Source organism: Heptranchias perlo, chromosome 20 (assembly GCF_035084215.1).
Source record: "Heptranchias perlo isolate sHepPer1 chromosome 20, sHepPer1.hap1, whole genome shotgun sequence".
NCBI classification, from domain to species: Eukaryota; Metazoa; Chordata; class Chondrichthyes; order Hexanchiformes; family Hexanchidae; genus Heptranchias; species Heptranchias perlo.
The window spans coordinates 41,969,202-41,989,889 of NC_090344.1; the positions used below are offsets into that span (position 1 = coordinate 41,969,202).

The following is a 20,688-nucleotide window of genomic DNA, read 5'->3' on the forward strand; positions in this document are numbered from 1 at the left end:
CATGGACCCAAATGCCTCGTCTCCACCTCCAGTCCATCAATCTAGAAAGAAGCATTGACTGGAGTCGATGGCTCTCCACTGAAGAGAAGGCACAGCAACTTTCTCTCAGCCAAACTTCCACATGGCTTCAGGTGGCCAGACTCCAAAAAGAAACAACAGTGAATGCTGAGGGAGAGGACAGGGGTACATTGCAAGGCACGTAGCTTCTCTGGTCACCTCATACCTCTGGGAGCATCTGAAACATCACTATGTCTCAAATCTGTGCAATTCATTCAGTGCCACACATCCTGGAAATTCTTGGACAGCTCGAAAATGAACTGGAAAAATAGCCAGCGGCATTACTCCTTACTTGTGACTCACTGAACTCAAAGGACTTGGCCTTAACTGTGTATGGGGGAGGGATAAAGACCATTTAAATATCAATTTGCATCCGGACGGCAATTTAAATTTAAAAATACAAATAATCACCACTTATAATTTTGTATTGAAAATCAGTGAAAGACAATGACTGATAACAGGTTAAAAGATTCAACTCCAGTTATCTGCAAATTATATAATAGTTATAAATACATATTTATCCACATGCACAGCAGAATGAATTAAGGTATGAACTGAATTGAATTATAGATACTGCGAAATAAAATGATCCAGAATCAAATGATTTATATGGAATACCTATAATGGTAAAGATAAAATAGATGCATTTTACGCACTTTTTGAAGTTTTAGCAACAGGATGGTGATGGTGTTTAAAACTGCGTGATTTGTTCTTCAAAGGGGGGAATGCGTTGGCAGGCTGGGTCTATCTCTAACACTTCGCCCCATACAGTGGCATGCCGCCAAGGTGAGTCACAAGGGAAATTGGAAACATGAAAATAAACAATGCAATCGTTCTCTCCTTATACAGTCCAGCCTTCAGAATACACCATCACCCACAACCCACTTCTGCAGAGCATCGGCACTTCCTCGGAATATCAATCTTCCCTCACTTACAAATGTAAATTGTCATCTGTCCAATGCATCCGAGTTCCCGCTGCACTTGGCAACACCCAAGACTCCCCCCCTCAAACCCCTCCTCCTCCTCTCAAGAAAAAGAGACTGCTGCAATTTAACAAACACTATTCAGATTCTGGAGGAAATTGAATTAGCTGGTATTATGTTGATGCATTGTGTTTTTCCAGAATCTGGCATGTCATACTGCAGCAAGCACACTTAATTGCAAGCAATTCTATCCGCTGCGTTTGAAGGGGAGAGAATAAGGAGGCACTGAGTAAAGAATTGTCACTTTCCCCCCCCCCCCCCCCTTGTCTTGAGCTGTATTTAAGATACACACACACGGAAGGGTTGATGCACAGCGTACATCTCTTTATGAAATCCAGAGAGAGGAGAGGAGAGGGGGGGGAGTTTATTACAGCGCGTCAGGACTACTAGAGCAGCACGCTGCCGCTATGAGATTGGAAAGAGCTGTTGGCTTGTGTGTTGTGTGTGTGTGTGTGTGTTGGTGCTGAAGTTCTAGACAAGTGCTGTTTCTGAGGGGAGGAAGGAGAGAGGCAGACGCGCAGAGACAGAGAGCAGCGTTGACAAAGGTCGGATAAATGGAAAGAGCCTCCTCGGCTTCAGCAGTTGGGTTGGGAAAGGCGACGCGTTCTCCGAGTGCTGCCCTATCCCGGCAAGGTCTGGCATGGGCATCCAGCAGATCGAAGCAAGAGATTTGGAGAGAGGTTCGCCTGGGATAACTTTACCTCGCTGGCATCGCTTCCATTGCCCTCGCCGTCCCTGTTTCATGGCAGACTTGACCAGGTGGCGAAGTGTAGCGTTTGGAAAGCTCTTCGTTTCCCTGGGGAACTCATTCTTATTCATGGAGATCAACAAGCCTCGACTCTCAACAGTGAGACTGACAGAGTCTGTCATGCAGCTTGTGGACTAAACAAAAAAGGGGCAATACAATACCAGGAGGCACGCGGACCCGCTGACAAAAGGATGGGTGAGTAAGCTGGGGAGGGGTTTCCCCCCTCCTACTAATATAGGATATTAATTTTTGTCAAGACAGGGTAATGAAGGATTCTAACATCTGTCACGTTGTGCTGGACAGCTGCTGATGGGAGAGCGTGCAATGCCAAATGGCTTCATGACCTACAGCTGCACGCATTAAGTCAACTCCTTTGTACTGTGTCCAGTGTAAGCTAAGATTGAAACGGTACAAAAATAAGGGGTGCTTTCATTAACTAAACTGGACTATCTTTAGTGTCAGGTGAACGCAGTGGTCGCAGCACCGAGTATTGTAACTTTGCTCTGAAGGCTCCCAGTTTACCTCTCTAATATCTGTCTTGTTTTTTTTTCCCCCCCCTTTAAGGTTTCTATTTTATGAAACATCTGGTTGCCACGAGTGCTGGGGTGGTTTTAGTTCCCGCATTGTTGCTTGTGGCGCTGCCCAGTGCTGAAAGAGTGTGTCCGAGGACGTGCAGGTGCGATGGCAAGATAGTGTACTGCGAGTCTCAGGCTCTACGAGAAATCCCGCAGAATATTTCTGCAGGATCACTCGGCCTGTCCCTCAGATACAACAGCATCAAAACTCTGATTCCCAACCAGTTCTCTGGCCTCAACCAGCTCACTTGGCTCTACCTGGACCACAACTATGTCCATGCGGTGGACGAGAATGCGTTTCAAGGGATCCGCAGGCTGAAGGAATTAATCCTCAGCTCAAATAAAATCACGCGTCTGCACAACAGTTCCTTTCACCCGGTGCCCAACCTCCGCAATTTGGATCTTTCCTACAACAAGATGCATGTCCTCCAATCTCAGCAGTTTAAGGGGCTGCGGAAACTCCAGAGTTTACATTTGAGGTCCAATTCTCTGAAAGCCATACCTGTCCGGGTATTTCAGGATTGCCGCAACCTGGAGTTTTTGGACCTGGGCTATAACCGTCTGCGGAGCTTGGCACGGAATGTCTTCGCCGGTCTCATGAAGCTGACCGAGCTGCACCTGGAGCACAACCAGTTTTCCAAGGTCAACCTCGCCCACTTCCCACGACTGGCCAGCCTGCGGACACTGTACCTTCAGTGGAATAGGATCAGGGTGTTCAGCCAGGGGATGTCTTGGACTTGGAGTTCATTGCAAAAGTTGGATTTATCGGGCAATGAGATCCAGGCCGTAGTACCAGGCGTGTTCCAATGTGTGCCCAACCTGCACAGCCTACACCTAGATTCCAACAAACTAACGACAATCGGACAAGAAATCCTCAGCTCCTGGACATCTCTGACCACCATCAGCCTCTCGTCCAATATATGGGAATGCAACAGGAACATTTGTTCGCTGGTCAATTGGCTTAAAAACTTCCAAGGCTACAGAGAGAGTACAATGATCTGTGCGGGACCTAAGCAGCTACAGGGGGAGAATGTGATGGAGGCAGTAGAGAATTACAGAATCTGTACTGGGGTCTCCCCGGTTGTCACCCAGAGACCACACAGCTCAAAGACAACACACAAAACTCTTGCCCCCAAACCAACAAGCGCCCTAAGCAAACCCCAAGCCCCCATCACTGCCCATCCTTCAAACGAGTCGATACGCGAGTCAGATCATGACTTTGAACATATCTCCTTTCATAAAATCATTGCAGGGAGTGTGGCCCTCTTTCTCTCTGTGACCATGATCTTGCTGGTGATCTACGTCTCCTGGAAACGGTACCCGGCCAGTATGAAACAACTGCAACAGCGTTCCCTCATGAAAAGACGACGGAAAAAGAAGAGGGAATGCGAGAGGCAGATTAACTCCCCTCTCCAGGAGTACTATGTGGACTACAAGCCAACGAATTCAGAAACCGTCGACGTATTGGTCAATGGGACAGCAGCTTGCACGTACAGCAGAGCCGGCTCAAGGGAATGTGAGGTATGAAAGCATGGTCCTCATACAACTGTTTCAGCATTAGGTCGGGGGGGGGGGGGGGGAAGTAAACCTTGTCCACTTACCATGCACATCGATCCAAACACCTGGGCTTGGCATCGCTGTTACTACTGAATGTACAATTCAGGTACAGTTGAGTGAATTGAACATTCACGTTGCCAACATTCATCTGGTCTATTCAAATGTGTGCAAACAGCACGGTCCAAACATTTCTGTATTTGGTTAGCAGTGCAGCACCAAGATACATGATTGAAGCCCAATCAGCATAATGGGGTTTCAATGAATAGCCTCCACACAAATGCATTAACCAGTTTCTGCAGGTTGGCAATTGAATGCAATAATTTCGTACAGCAGGAAATCAGGAAAGTAACAAAAGAACAATTATTTCGAATGTTATCTTTCAATGTAATTTTCTTCATTTAATGCTACTCCATACCAGTCATCTTCTCTAGAAGTGACCATGGGCTCTTGCATTCCGCTGGGAGGTTACTACAAATGTGCCTCTGTTCATGTCCCCGCCGAGCTGGGAAGCTGTCTCCAGGACTGAGCGACACTGGATTTTTTCCCTCTGATGCCTTTCATGGAAAAGCCGCAGTTCCACTTGGCCCCTGCCTCTCACAGCACGGCTAAGTTTGGAAACAGGCTGTGTATAAAGTGATGGGTGTATATCTACATCCCATCATTCCATGCACTGCCCCATCAACCCTGTCTATTGATGAAAATATGTTAATGCCTCTCCCCAGACACATGTCGATCAATCTCAGTATGCCAGGGGACTGTCCCAGCAATGCCTCGCTACCTATTCCACTGCAGCGGTGGCCGACTCCAGTGACATTTGTGTATCAATTAGCAAAAGGCAATAGCTTTATTATTTTCATGCAACTCCTTTACTTGTTCATTCGGCATCAGAATATTTCGACAAAAAAAAGGCAGTCATTTGACCAAATCCATTGGTTCAATTCCAATCGGATGAACTAAATGTATCAGTCTTTTTTCCGTTTCATGTATTTGTTGTTTAATTTCGACTGGGTCAGTCTCTCACAAATGCTGTGTTGCGACACTCCTACTGGTAGACTTTGGGAATTTAGTGACAAGGTGCATATACTTGCCATGGAAGCCATTGATTGGATAGTTGCAGCTGTGTATTTGTTTTGGTTCTATGATGTTGACCAGCAAGTCAAATGGTTCACAGTAAAAATAGCAGAACAGAGCTCACCTGGTGGCTTAGTAGCACCACCTGGTGCAACAGGAAATCAAACAGACCAGAAGGGCCCAGGTTTGATTCCCTGGTCTATGCTAAGTTGGTTGATCACAGCAAGAAGCAGCAGCATGGGGCACGACAATTTTCTCCCTGGGCTTGGAAGTAGAAACAGTTAGTCAGGGATCCTGTTCTTGATTGCTAACCAGTGACCCTGTACGGAGAACGTCTGTGGGTGTTGAGTGAGGACAAAATCGAGCACACTGTGATGCCCTCCATAGTTTAACAGCAGATGCAGCAGCTGATTTGCACTCGAGATCCCACAAATGGCAAATGAGATGAATGAACAGTTAATCTGCTCCTGGTGTTATGAGCTACCTAACACTATTATGGAAGCACCATCACCACAAGGACTGCCACGTTCTAGGAGAAGGACCACGAGCAATGGACAATAAATGTGGTTTTGCTCGTGTTGTCCATATCCCAAAACCACATTTTAAATAATTAGCTGGGGAAAGAATGTTGGCCAAGACACCAGGAGAACTTCCTGATCGTTGAATAGTACCATGGAATATTTTACATACGCCTGAATAAATGCACAGGGCCTTGGCTTAATCTTTCATCTGAAAGTCAGCACTCTTAGTACTGCATTGAAGTGACAACTTCAATTCTGTAGTTAAGTCCGAGAGTGGGATTTGAATCCACAACTTTCTCACTCAGAGGAGAGCATGCTATTTGGCAAATACCTTATCAAAGCTTTCAAGAATATAAAATGATGTGATTAATTTGAAACTTCATTATGGTGAAGGATTGATGCAGTAGGAGACACAACTTTTAAAATTAGTTAGTTAAATACAGGGAAGTCAGGTGGAAATTTTCACCCAAAGAGTAATTGAGTAATAGAATACGTTACCCAGGACAACCATTGAAGTAGGCAGTATCAATGGGGTCAAGGAGCATTTTTTTTAACCTTAGGATGCAGGAAATGCTGGCAAAGCTGTGTTTGTTGTCCATCCCTTCTTGTACTGGGAAGGTGGTGGGTCTTCTTCTTGAGTTGTGATTGATGGTAGAATTGAGTGGCTTGCTAGGCCATTTCAGAGGACATTCAGTCAACCATGTAGAGCAAACAAGTCGCATGTAGGCTAGATCAGGTCATATGCTGGGTTATTTTCCCCGAACGACATTGATATATATTCCAAGAGCAATGGTATGTAGGGGTACGGTAAGGAGAAGGTAGGTTGAGTCGATCTATCAGTAAATGATGGACTTGTGGGCCCAATTGCCTTTTCATATCAGCATTTGAAAATTAAGTTAAAATAACCGAACATAATCTCTAAATTTTGTTTTAACATTAGGTCGAGGTAAATGTTCTGTGCTTTCTGTTTATTGCTTGTAGGTAGTGAATTAACTGGACAAATATTTATTTTCCAAATACACACATCATCTAGTAAAAAAAAATGTGGATCATCCCTCATTTTAGGCATCATATCTGACACTGTGAAAAGAATGTTAAAGATAATAATTTCCCACCGTTTTTTTCTAACCTCGTCTCTCGCAAGGGGCAGGAACCTGTGATTCACAAGCAGCTACCAATCAACAATTATTCCCTCTTTGACCTCTATATGTTCCGAGTTAAATCGCTTTTCCTCAAGCAGCACCTGAGCGATGGCTTTAAAGGGACCAGTCAAGTGAAACACAATTTCATTGCAGCAGCTAAAATTCACAACCGTACTCCAGCCTAACAATGAGCAATGCCATGGGACATCATGCAGTTGACTCAAATGTATGGAGCACTTGCCTTCAGGAAACTCCACAAAAGGATGAAAAATTGTGGGCAGTGCACCTGTGATAATAAGCTGCCCACTGCTTCTGCTGGAAGTGCTGGGTCTCACAAAATCTTGCTCGAAAAAGCAAACCCGAACTGTGCCTTAGGAACTAATTCAACTACATATTTTGTTAAGTAAGATTGTGCTGCTGTTCACATGGCTTAGTGAGTGCATCACCCAGTGTAGTACAGAGTCATATTGACAAGACATTCCCATGGTTTGGACTGAGTCAGATAATCTGAGCCAGAACAGTAATACAGGTGATACAGTTAGCCTCAGTCCCCTTAGCTTATGAGGAGAAAAATCAGCCCAGGTGTCCCTTTCTTGATTACTATCCAGTGACCCTTGCTGAAAAGTTCATGATGTAGATACTAATTGAAGTGTGGAACTGGACTACGATCCCCTCATGGTGGAACAGCCTACCAGCACTAATTGCTGAAGAATGGCACTTGGGTGAGACAGTAGAGAGCCATGGAAGTGTATCTCAGCACGGCTCGGGAGAAGAGTGGAATAAAATAGGAGGAAAAAGGCCATTGATTATTCTGCAAAGTTGAAATGTCAGCAATGAGACAGCCCAAAAAAAAATCATGTTTATTCAACACATTTAATTATTCTGATACTCACTGATGCTCAACCGATTTGCAACAGTATTCCCATTAATATGCCATTTAAATATTGGGCTCCTTGGTTAATTGCATATCATTTCCCTGCTACAATATGCTGCTTCACGATAAGCTGTGCTAAAACCACCAAAGCTGGGAGCAGTTTTACATTTTAAACCATTATTTGTACGTATTATTCCCCGTGTTTGAACAAAAGGCTCGTGATTGAACATAACCCGTGCCCCCGCATAAAATGGTCTTTAACAAGCTAACCCGTTCTCCTGAACGGAATATTTTGACACTGCAAATGGGCATAGGGTTGTTAGCATGCTGAAGTTCCTGTCTCCCAAGCCGCACATGAGATTGCTTCCTGATTATTCAATCAGGAGAAAGCAACATGCAAATAGAGGAAAAAGGTAACTCTGAAAAGGCCTACAGGGGTCTCGTCATTGAGCAGGTTAGAATTTATAAAGGAGGCGAGAGCGAATCGGTTCGATGCTTATTAGCTGAGGGATGGTGCAGCCGCACATCACAATCATACTGTCACCTTCGGACAACTCAGCAAGGTGTATTGCATGACAAGGTAGGGGGAGATTTCCTACCGGGCTTAAGAACGCAAGAAGTTTCAATTTGCCTGGATCAGCTTTTGTCAGTTCCCTTCATAACCTTACAATTATTCCTTTGCACATCCAGCAAAACTACTTGACTGCCAGTTTGCCTCCTGATTCAGTTTCCCTTACTTGTTGAAGTGAAAATCCTTCAATTGAGACTGACTCTTTGAGGGATAGGTTGTGCGTTTATACATAACTATTGGAGGCAATGGAACTGTGTCAAGGATGAGAAGGGGGAACACTCGAGGGAAATTTATCTTTGAAGGATCATGTGAGGTTTTGTGAAATTAAAAAAAGGATTCATGAGGACGACTTTTAAATTGAGTGTTGCAAGTTTACAAATTAGGTTCAGATTTAGTTTGTTTTTTTTCTGTCGTCCTCCAATTGTGGGATGTTACGAGTTGGGAACCAAACTTTACATTTTCCGCTCTTGATGGCATGTCAGCCTGTGCATCTTAAAGGTTTCTTTTTTTTTCCAGCAATGTGCCTTGAAACCAGCCTCAAAAAAGCAATTTCTGTTTCCCACACCAGCTATCTTGATGGCTCTCAGGTTAAGGTTTTTATTTTAATTGAGAAACCCCAGCTTAAGAACCAAGGCCCACAGTCCAGAACACCAAGGTTGAAAAAGTAAATCGAGTAGTGGTTAGATGACATCAAGCATGGGATTTAAAAGATTGAGGGGGCAAAGGCTGATGGTAATTCTGGCCAGCTTCATGCTGTGGACATGCACTCACCTGAATCTTGGTTGAACAAGTTCCAAATTCATTTCAGTCAGGACTCTTGCAAGTGGCAGAGGAGACTTTCGTCCAATCAATCTGGTCCAGATTTGAACCCTGGTCCCGGAAGTGAAAAGACAGTGTGCCACCCGATCTATTTCTGATCTTGCTTTTAAGGGCATCTTGATGGATTACACTTACTGAAGGGATCACTGACCATTCACCAAAAGCATCCAGTCAATACGGAGCTGTTATCAATAAGGTTGATTAGAAACTGCATTTGGGTCTTGAGCATATTTGACTTTAAATTGAAACAGGTTTTGCTAACATTATTTGCGCATCATTGGTGAGGCCACTTTTGGAATATTGTGTGCTTTTAGACACTCTACCTTCAAAAGGACATTAATGTGTTGGAGAGTGTTTGGGGAAGAATAACGAGGATGATTCCAGAAATTGGGACTTGAAGTGATGAAGCACTGAGCTGAATTTGTTTTCACTGAAGAAAAAAGATTGGAAGAAAGCATAATTCAGGTTCTTAAAATTTTAATAAGAATGAAGAATGCAGATGTAGGCAGTTGGTTTAATTTGGAGTGTAAGCATAGAACTAAAGGACAATTATAAATTAAATAAGCCTTGGGCATGGCCCCAGATTAGAAGGAATTCTTCCTCCTCTCCCTATAAGTACCCCACTGGCTCAGTAAATTTATTCAGTAAGTTGTTCATTCAGGAAGACCAGGAAGGTTGAATTCCTGGCTCGTGCTGAGTTAGCTGATTTCAGCCCAAGTGGCAGTAAGGCATTCGAATTAGCTTTCTGCTCCTGAGTGCTAATGCAGTGATATCCCCACCCTGGAACTGCTGGAGCTGCACATGGGTAGTCATCAGGTAAGGTGTTGCCCGTGATCAGGTAGCCTCCTGAACCTCATTATCTGGCCACTTGGGTGCGATACTGAGGCAGCTAGCACCCATGGAATTGGACCCCAGTCCTGGGCTGGTGGTGGGTGAGGAAATCAAATGCAGTCTCCGTTAACTGTTCAGTGAACTCTGGTGTCAAGTGTACGTTAATATTAGATAAAGAAAGACTTGCATTTATATAGCGCCTTTCATAACCTCAGGACATCTCAAACGTTTTACAACCAACGAAGTCCAGCCTCTAACCCGTTGATATTCACACGTAGAAAGACAAGGCACTAATTGCAGTGGTATTGTACTCCCCAACACGAGCCAACAACTTCACAAGAGAACCGGAAAAGGCAGAGAAAATTTGTGGGTAGCTGAATGATGTGCCAAGTGGAACCGAAATCAGGGCTCCGACTCAGCAAATACTCTTCATCTGCAAAAGTATATGATTGAACAGGTCTCATTTCGTATGCTTGTGGGATCAGCTCTTTTCACTTCCCATTACTATTTCCCTATAAATGTAATCAACTAAATCTATTTTAGTCAGGCAATCCATCTACCCTCATTTAATGGAAGTAAAGAGACATGTTACATTCGGAAGGTTCCATGGACAATCTCGTATAAATGTATCCTGACAAATAACTTAATTTTATATGTCACTTATCCAATCTGATTTTATTTCCATTTCTATATATTAAATGGGTGTTTAGAACATACTGAACTTGTTGTTCAAATCTTTCCTTATATACACAGGGTCTCCTCATTCTCATTTTTGAAATATAGGTTCTGCTATTTTACATAATAAATACAGGGGCTGCTATTCCCTGCAATGTACACAGGGGTGGCTATTCTCCATGATAGACACAGGGGCTGTTCTTCTCTGTGATACACACAGGAGCTCTTGTTCTCTATAATGGACACAGGAGCTGTTGCTCTCTGTAATATACGCAGGCTGTTATTCCTCTCCAATATACTTGGTGACTGCTGTTCTTTTATAATCTACACAAGAATGCACTGTGAAATCAAACTGTTTATCTCTGGTATTGAATCATGCTGTGCAACAGCAACTCCGTTGAACTCCGTATGATTGGATCAGGAGCTGGCCATGCAATGCTGCCTACACTCACACCTGGCACACTTTAGAAAGCAAATGACAAAACTGGAACACAAGCAGATAATGATCTCAAGTCATTTTGATGATACAGAATTGCACAGCTCAGTTTGTGCTTTAAAAACAGGAAAGGACCTTTTGGTTGATGGTGCTGCCAGCAAAATGCTCAATAATGAGAGTGATGTCTGATGAATTTATTGTAATATCATCACTAGGATTTTACTGAGGTCTAAAGGTGAAATTCCCAGCAGCACAATTCTAGATTTTTCCCTGCCAAATTCAGTTTTGAGCTGTGTAACAGTCAGGTGAAGTACTGAGGGATATAGCTCTGGCATTAACAATTGGAGCAATTTTAGAGGACAATGTAAGAATATTACATGGGGATCAGATCACACATTTGAAGGATGTGTTTTTCTCATATTGAATTGGAGGCAATATACTAAAAAGGCCTCGTCACAAGACTGCTTTTCCCCATGATATGCACAGGGCCAACTATTCCCTGCTGGTGTATTGTTCTGCAACAGACTCCAGTCTGTGTTATACTATATATAGGAACAGGAGTTGGCCTTTCAGCCCCTCGAGCCTGCTCCGCCATTCAATTAGATCATGGCTGATCTGTACCTCAACTCCATTCACATACCTTTGTTCCATATCCCTTGATAACCTTACCCAACAATAATCTATCGATCTCAGTCTTGAAAGCTCCAATTGTCCCAGCATCCACAGCCTTTTGGGGATGAGAATTCCAGATTTCTACTACCCTTTGTGTGAAAAACTGCTTCCTGATTTCCCTCCGAAATGGCCGAATTCTAATTTTAAGATTATCTTTCCGGATTCCCCAATAGAGAAAATAATTTCTCTGTATCTATCCTATCGATTCCTTTTAACATTTTAAACACTGATCAGATTACCCTCAATCTTCTTTACTCAATATAATAGATTTATATTGTTATGGACTATCATCTTAATTGAGCTGTTAAATAGATCAGCGTAGGAAAGCAAGCTGATGGTCTTCTGTTTTAGGAGGGGCCAGACAGAGTAGATAATCCCTGTCCATCTATTGTCTAAATGATGGCAGCTCCCCACTAGATAATGTACTGACACTGATAATCGTCACACAGAATTTCTTGTCTAATGTTGTCCTTAACCTCACACATGGAGGACAAATGAACAGGTAAAAAGCCTATCAGGCCCATCAAGTCCATACCACCCCTCGCATACTGTCTACCCATCCCCTAGCAACAGTATCTCTTGGCCAAAAAAAAAAGATAAAACCTTGGCCAATTCAGAAAAAACACTGGGAAATTTCTCTCCAATTCCCTGAGGAAATCAAGCAAGCTCCAGGAGATTGCGCTTGCCTGTGACTCATCACAATCTCAACTAAATAACTGGAAATGCCCTCTTGTCTTAGTATCTTGTCAAGTTCTCTTTTATCGACTGTAGCAACTCTACACTCATGTGTTGGCAGTTTCTTCCAGAGGTTGACGAGACTCTGTGAAAATAAACAATTCCTGACATTTAATCTAACTCTTTCCCTATGGATTTTATAAGTGTAACCTCTTGTCCTACCTATCTAACCAAACTATATCCATTTTAAAAACTTCAACCACATCCCTTCAAAGCTCGCACTTCTCCAAACTAAATAGCCATAATTCCTGGAGCCTATCCTCAAAATTAAGAGTTCTAAGTTTTGGCATCATCCTGGTTGACTTCCTCTGCATGCTCTCCAGAGTCTCGATATCCTTCGTCATGCCTGGCGACCAGAACTGGACAGTGCTACAAATGCAGATGTACCAAAGCTTAAGTAGAGCACTCTTCATTTTGTACTCAATGATCCTGGTAATGCAGCCTGAAACTTTGTTTGTTTTCCTGATAGCCAACTCTTACTGCTTGTGCACCTTCAATGAGTGATCAGCTACTATCCCCAGGTCTCTTTCTGGATCCGTTCATTACTTTTAATGAGTACCTCTGCATGGTATAGACATACCAGGAATTTTCTAACTCCAAATGCATGACACTGCACTTTCCCATGTTAAATGACACTTGCTACACATGAGCTCATTCACCCAACTGATCTAAATCAGCCTGCAACCGATCAACTTGTTCTGAATGATTAACTCCCACAGACATTCTTGTATCATCTGTGAATTTCAAAATTATTCTGTTTAAGCCTTTCTCTAGATCATTAAGGAAAACAATGAATAGCAATGGATCCAGTACAGAATGTATGGAAAGACAGAGGCTGCAGTCCTTTTCTATGGACCAGGAATGAGAGTTTTAGGCGGAGGAATGAAACATTTACAAGTTTATTAAGGGTTAAATGAATGCAGTCACAGATAACAGCCCAAAATCCAAGGCAATGCTGCGCCACTGAAGATCACACCTGACAGTCATTGAGCTCAATTTTCTAAATCTGTTTCATAGAAAAAACATAGAAAATAGGAGCAAGAGTGGGCCATTCAGCCCTTCGGGCCTGCTCCACCATTCAAAATGATCATGATTTCTTCCTCTTTTTCTTCTAATTTCGTTTTACAATCTCACCCTTTTTATATCTTTCTAACGACATTACTTCACATACATCCCATGACCCTTATACGCCCTACACCAGCTCATACCAGTCTTTGTCAAGAAGTTCCAGGCTATCAAAACGTCTATATCTGTGGTGTCCCAGAGGCTAGCACAGGCCACTGGTGCTTCGGTTTTATGCAAAGCATAGAATGTGCCCTATTACGGTCATAGCACAGTTAAGTTGGTTTCCAGGCCAACTGTGAGAAAGTTCAGAATTAAATGAAATCATTGTGCTGTTTAACCTCGAGATCGGGCTGTTTGTGACATCTGTGAAGACTGTCACTGTGCGAGCTTTTAACCTTAGGGGCTTCAGACAAAATGGATTCCTCACATGCTCTCGATCTGGACCCCAATCACATCCAATCCTGTTAGTAACAACCTCTGCTTACATGATATTAACTAGCTCCCTCTTCAATGTAGTAAGTCTCATAATCCTATATGATCTCACTTTTCTTAATAGTCATCTATGCGATACTCAATCAAACAATTTTTGGAAGTCAAGGTATACAACATCAACTGGATTATTTTTATCCACCATACTCATCACTCCCTCAAAGAAATCAATCAAATCATAGCAAAATATTTTTTAGGTTAACTTCTCTATGAATATCCCTTTTGAGCCATTTAAGTTCCATTTTACCTTGAATCCTTTTATTCTTAGAGATAGACATGTCTTCTTTGTCCTTTAGCATTGATTTAACAATAATCCAATGTTCCTCAGCATCACAGCTATCCAACAGCATACCCAAATGTATCTCTTCCATGAAAATATATGTTCCCCCTGAAATTAGGTACTAACATTACAACTGTTATGGTCTTTTTTAGCACCAGTATTCAATCACCCTATCAACTGAAATCGAATACAATGATCCTGATTGTCCAAGTGCTACCCCACATGGAGATCAGATATCATCTCTCGATCACTGTTAAGTACTTAATGTAATAACCTGTCACCTCAGTTATTCTCCCTAATTTAAAAAAAAATCGCTAACAGTGTCAATGAATAACTCTGGCCTCTATTTGCACTTGGCTGCCCATATTGGGGCAGGGTCAAAATCCGAGAATTCCCTACCTAACAGTCCTGTGGGAGAACCTTCACCACATGGACTGCAGCGGTTCAAGAAGGTGGCTCACCACCACCTTCTCAAGGGCAATTAGAGATGGACAATAAATGCCAGCCTTGCCAGTGATGCCCACATCCCATGTGTGAATAAAAAGCTAATGGAAGGATAGGTAACATCCTGTGTAATAATAACTCTACACTGTTCTGCAGCTCTTTATCATTTATTCACTAAGTTCTCAGACCTGCCCTATATATGTGAAGGAAAAGGCTTGGACCAACTCCATGCTCTAACTGGACCCAAACTGTTTCAACTACTTCCTTCTGATCCAATAATCCTTCCTCTCAATCAGTTATATCCACTTTTATAAATTAAAAAGTTGCATAAATTCCTTCGTGACCCAACCTGCCTCCACTGAATACCATATCAAGTTTCAACCTTATTTCCAATCCATTCCTATTATTCTACCGGTGATACCAATTGCATCTTGAATTCCTTTGGCCGTTTCTGCCTGCAATTTTGTATTTTATTTCTAATATTCCGAGTATAAAAACATGTCAAGGAATTCCACGCATCTTTTATGTGCTTCATTCACCCCGTGTTCACCTGCATCCCTGTGAGTGCAATTCATTAGTTTGCTACGACTATCAGCTATCTTCTCCAGTCTTAGTGGAACTGCACACAATATGAACTGCAGTATCCTTGTCCCAACCAGTTTAAACACTTCCCAATCACACTTTCTACATTCTGAATTAGTCTGTTAGCCCTTAATCTATTAATCCCCATTCTTTCCAAAAAATTATCCTCCCCAGAAAATGCTCTCCAGTTATTTACAAACCCAACTTTTGTACCTGGTGAGAAAAGGACAAAGTAATAATCTCTAAAAATTCATCAACAAAGGTCCAGTTTTGTTTATCTCTTTCCATAAACACCCCAATATTTTTTTTCTACAAAGACCCTAAAGTCCAGGTTCTGACAGAATTCACTTTAATGTCCTCATCTTCAAATCGCTCCACTACCTTCGTGAACTCTTCCAGTCACGGACCTTTTGCATAGCCTCCGCTCCTTTAACACCATACTGCTTCTTGTTCCCTGCTCCCTCTGCTCCACCATAGTTGGCTGCTCCTTCACCCTGCCCTCTGGAACGCTCTGCATCAGCACCTCTACCCCTGCTTTTGACAGCTTGGTAAAGATCCTTCTCTTTAGCCATGCTTTCACCTGCTCCCAACGCCTCTATTCCCTTTCTCTCTCCTGCTCAGTTTCCAATCTTTATCCGCTGCCCTGCAAAGTACTCCAACACTTCCCTCTGTTTGTGCGGAGTGACACAGATATGTAAGTTGTTACTGAATCAGACACCAAGTTCTCATACCCAGTTCTGCACATCAATCGAGCTGGGGAACAAATTACCGGGAAGGACATTAAAGCAGGCACTGTAAATGGATTCAAGAGGCGATTTTATATGTTTCTGGAAAAGGAAAAGAAGGATATGGTAAGAAGATTGGTAGATGGGGGTTGATGTTTTGAAAATGGATAAGCTTGTTGAGTCCAATGACCCTTCCAATTTTGAACAGCCCTTTTATCACTGAACATCCGGACATGCCAGATAGACTGGAATGGTCTTTTCGAATCCTGTACGTTCCCACGTACTGTAGCATTTGTATTTTCTTTTTAGAAAGGCACTGCTTATGTTGGAATTTAGGTCAAATCAAGTCACAGGTATCGCTGTACTGTATAAATTTATAAAGAGAACAGGAATTTGTACGTGTAAAGATTGTGGCTTCAATGCAATGCTTTCCATCTTTTCCCGAGTTTAATTCAAGAAAGACTGCATTTATAAAGCACACTATCATGTCTCTCAGAAACGTCTCCAAGTATTTTGCAATTAATTATTTTGAAGTGCGGTGCTGTTATGTAGATAAATGTGGCAGCCATACTGCACACAGCAGGATCCCACAAGCAGCAATGAGATGAATGATGAGTTCATCTGTTTTTATGATGGAATTGGTTGAGGGACAAATGCTGGCCAGGACACTGAGAAAGCATCCTGCTTTTCTTCGAATCATGGCTTGGGATGTTTAATGCCCATCCAGAACACCAGAACAGCAGGACAGAGCCTCGGTTTGATACCTCATCCAAAGAACTGCACTTCCAATAGTGCAGCCCTCCCTCCGACTGCAACAACCACAACTACTTGCATTTATATAGCGTCTTTAACATCGTAAAATGTCCCAAGGCGCTTCATGAGAGCGTTATCAAACAAAATTTGACACTGAGCCACATAAGGAGATATTGGGACAGGTGAACAAAAGCTCAGTCAAAGAGGTAGGTTTAAAGGAGTGTCTCCAAGAAGGAGAGAGGTAGAGAGACGGAGAGGCTTAGGGAGGGAATTCCAGAGCTTAGGGCCTAGGCAGCTGAAGGCACGGCCGCCAATGGCAGAGCGATTAAAATCGGGGATGCACAAGAAGCCAGAATTGGAGGAGCGCGGAGATCTCAGAGGATTGTGGGGCTGGAGGAGGTTACAGAGATAGGGACAGAGATAGGGATAGAGATAGACTGCAGAACGGTTGGCCGAGACTGTGCACCCAATTCAATTAAGCTGATGTTAAATGCATTTTACTGACACTCAGCAGGAATATCGGCTGCATTCAGTGCAAACAGGCAGGGAGCAATTCTTCTCTCAATTCCTTTATTGCCTGTAAATCGAAGAGGTCCAATTTAATGAGAAAACAGCATATTAAATGAATGTTCTAACAGCGGAGAAGTAATGACTGGGGACCTGTTTGCGCAGAGAACAGATATGCTGCAGTTACATTTGGTAACCGTCAGCCAGTGACACCTGACAGATCACACTTGGCTGTCTTATATAACACATTCGGGTGACAACCTGTGCTCTTCCACTATCAGAATGAGATAAGGTTGCCCCCATTATTCTACAATGAGAACTGCAATTCTACGTAAGTAGTTCTTAAAAAGCTTTTATCATACAGTCAGGCGATGGCATCAATAACATAAAATAAGATGGTGCACTTTTCCTTCTCATCATCTGCCTCATTTGGGACAACAGCCAGTGTTTAAGTAATTGTAAAAAGGTTTTAATTGATTTGAACACTACATGTTTGGAGAATCAGCACAGACTTTCATGATTAAAACCTTACAGAGGATCACTCACCTTGCAACACTTCAAAAACCAGCTAAAGCAATTATTGTACTAAAAGGTAATTCACTGAAGGTCACACTACTCTCTACAGAAGTAACCTATTCAATTGATACACTCCTTCACCAAACATCAAGGGGCGCCTTATGGCTCGCTATGTGAAGGCACTGCCCAGCAAAGTACAGAACCACACAGACTATAACTCCAACCTGAGTTAGCTGATATCAACTGGAGTAGCAGAGGCCCAACAATTGGCTGCTTAGTCCTTAGGCCAGGAAGAGAGAAAAAAAAATCAGCAGCTGGTTTTGGCCTGTTCAGGCTCGCACGTGAAGATGAGCCACTTGCACAAGTATTGCAGAAAGTGGTGGAAATTTACCCTGGCAGGGAGGTGAGGGGGAGAAAAATTGGGGGCAATATTTTTTTATAGTTATAAAAAAACCCACCAAGGGTTTCCCCCACCAACGCTCTGACTGCACAGACGACATCAATAGCACAATCAATCTCCACTGATGCTTTTGATGCAATCTGCATCAGCATCCCTTCTCTTTCTTTGCACATTACGCAATGTTCCTTCATCGACAGGGAGATCTGTATTAGATACAAAGGAATAAAAACCCTGAAACATCAAAGTCAAGAGTGCTTTGGGTTGTCTTTCTATTCTTCCAAGTTCAAAATGGCTGCCTCATGCCATCCAGGATCTGAAACCGGTACATTACAAAATGATAAACTTGTGGTAAGCAGCTCCCCCCATGGCCCAGTGTGTAAATACAGCATGACACTGAGCCACACATGATTTCAAATTTAATCCCCGGTCTTCACTGAATTCGCTGTGATGTGCTGGGATTCCAACAGAGGTGCAACAACAGCCCGTAGTTCCCCTGGGCTACGGAGAGTAAATTGAGCTCCCAATTACTATTCAGTTTCCTGCCATGTGCGTGTGATTGTCAGGTGAAGACAAGTTTGGGCTTGCCCATGATGCTCTCCGTAGTTGAATAGGCCGCTGACCCTCAATTTCTAGATTCACATATCAGCAACAGCCACTTGAGTGAGGTACTGGAGGGAGGCCGGAGCCTGAACACCAGAGGGCAGCACCTTCAGCAGAGAAGTGGAGGACATTATTTTTGAAAAGACACTGCATTTACAGCTGTAGACAACACATTCTGCACCCCCAGGTTCACTGACTTGACATTCCCCAAGCTTCCCCTCCCCAAGTTCACGGTTAGAAGATGCTCTGTGGACCGCCCCCCACCCCAACTTCCCGCCTCCACAGGTTCATTGATTGGACTCCCTCCCACGATTCACTGACGGGACATGCCTTGCCCCTCGCCCCATGCTTACTGGTGGAGGGATTGCCCCCTTCCCTCCAAGTTTATCGATAGGACAAATCCCGCCTGGCCACGCCCCCTGGTTTACTGATTGGACATATTCCATGCCTGCCCCTGTGCAACTCCAAGATTCACTTGGAGATTGTTCCCCATGTTCCCCGCATCCCCTGGTTCAGATAGGCGATGTCTCAGACCCCCTAGGTTCACTGATTTGTCTGTGCTTCCCCTCTCAGGACACGACCCTGCCCTCCCCAGGTTTACTGGCCACGTAGACCTGCGTGAAAGTTAACACAGGATGTCAAAGCAACAGAAATTACGCTTAGGTTGAGAAAGGCATTGTAGCAACTGATTTGTTTCTGGAGCTGCCTTGGCATATTTTCAGTTATGGTTGGGTAGAGGGACAGAAGGAGAGAAATGAACAAAGACTGTGCAGGAGAAAAAAACGGCCAGTGTGGGGGGAATAGTCAGATTGCAATCTGGACAGTTTGACACCTGTGGTGGATCAGAAATCTGCACTTCACTGTGTATATTGCAAACATTGGGAAGCATCTTTTCACCATCTGTGCCGACCAGACATATTTGGCTCCCGCGAATCGTTCATTGCTTCTTTCTGTGATTCACAAGTAGAGTGATATTTAAAACGTTAGAAGCATCATCCGTTTTTCAATGAAGATTTTCAGCAGGGAGATGAACAATTGCTCCATTGTGAAGTAATGGGAATTGGAGACACCAAAGATTGTAATGAACCAAAGCTCAGCTAACAATATTTTTGAGTCTCACTGAAGACTATAGTCAAGTGATTCCATCCGCACTGTTGCTGTGATGCAATAATTGTGGAGGAGGAGATGGTGTACTGAAAAGTTAGTGCTCACAGAGAGTGAAGCGATCAGAAATTTGCTACGAGCTTGTATGTAGATTACTCAGTGCTGCAGTTACATAAGGCAGCTCTGAGTCATTTTGGGCTTTGCAGTGCTGCAGTAGCATTGTTATTTTTAAATGTTATTTTTTTAAATGTCAATTTTCTCCCCTTCTCTCCTGAAGGCACTAACTCTTGCTGGAGTACAGTTCCTCGGGTCTTCTATTGCCCCAACCAATTAGCCCTCTTCATGCCTAGATAGTGATTGTTCACAGACTGTTCACCATGATGGGGGGGGGGGGGGGGCTGTCAGGAGGACTACAACCAACCCTCACCTGGCGTCCCCACAGATGCAGACTCTCCTGTATGAATCACTAGATAACGACCGTGGGCAGAGACCCTGGGTGGTTTTCCCTTCCCTAACCTGGGATGCCAAGGCCAATTCTAGCATCCCAGTGATTGCCTCGGCTGGGATCTGTTCGGATTGTGTGCCCAGGTGGTACATTTGCTACTCAGCCATTGGTTACCCCCTCCAACCTCATTCTTAAGGAACAACACCAGAATGCAGAAAAAAAAGATGTAACTTATTGATCTGTGAGCTCCTCTGTCTCATCATAAATGCCACAAACCCTTGCATAATGCTGTGGGCCAGTTCCCTGGCAACAAGCTAGCCTGCAGAGCCATCTACAGCACTGATCTTTGGGTGAGATGAGTGATTGGTTTCTTTGCAGTTTGATGGCTGAGTCATCTGTTTTGAACTGTACACTGACAAAGTCAAAAATATCCATTTGTAACATCAAAAAAAAAGTGACTTGATTCAAGGATTCAGCAACTTAACCAAGGATACATCAAAAGGGACATGAG

General features: G+C 43.3%; 1 protein-coding gene across 1 annotated transcript in view; it reads left to right on the forward strand.

The window, feature by feature from the left end:
• The window catches only part of LOC137336035 (leucine-rich repeat transmembrane neuronal protein 4), a 204,138-nt gene that overhangs the window by 35,019 nt on the left and 148,431 nt on the right, over positions 1-20,688 (forward strand). Inside the window, exon 2 of the mRNA XM_068001537.1 lies at positions 2,353-3,884. Within this exon, the coding sequence (XP_067857638.1) occupies positions 2,353-3,884 (1,532 nt within the window). The remainder of the gene's footprint in view (positions 1-2,352; positions 3,885-20,688) is intronic.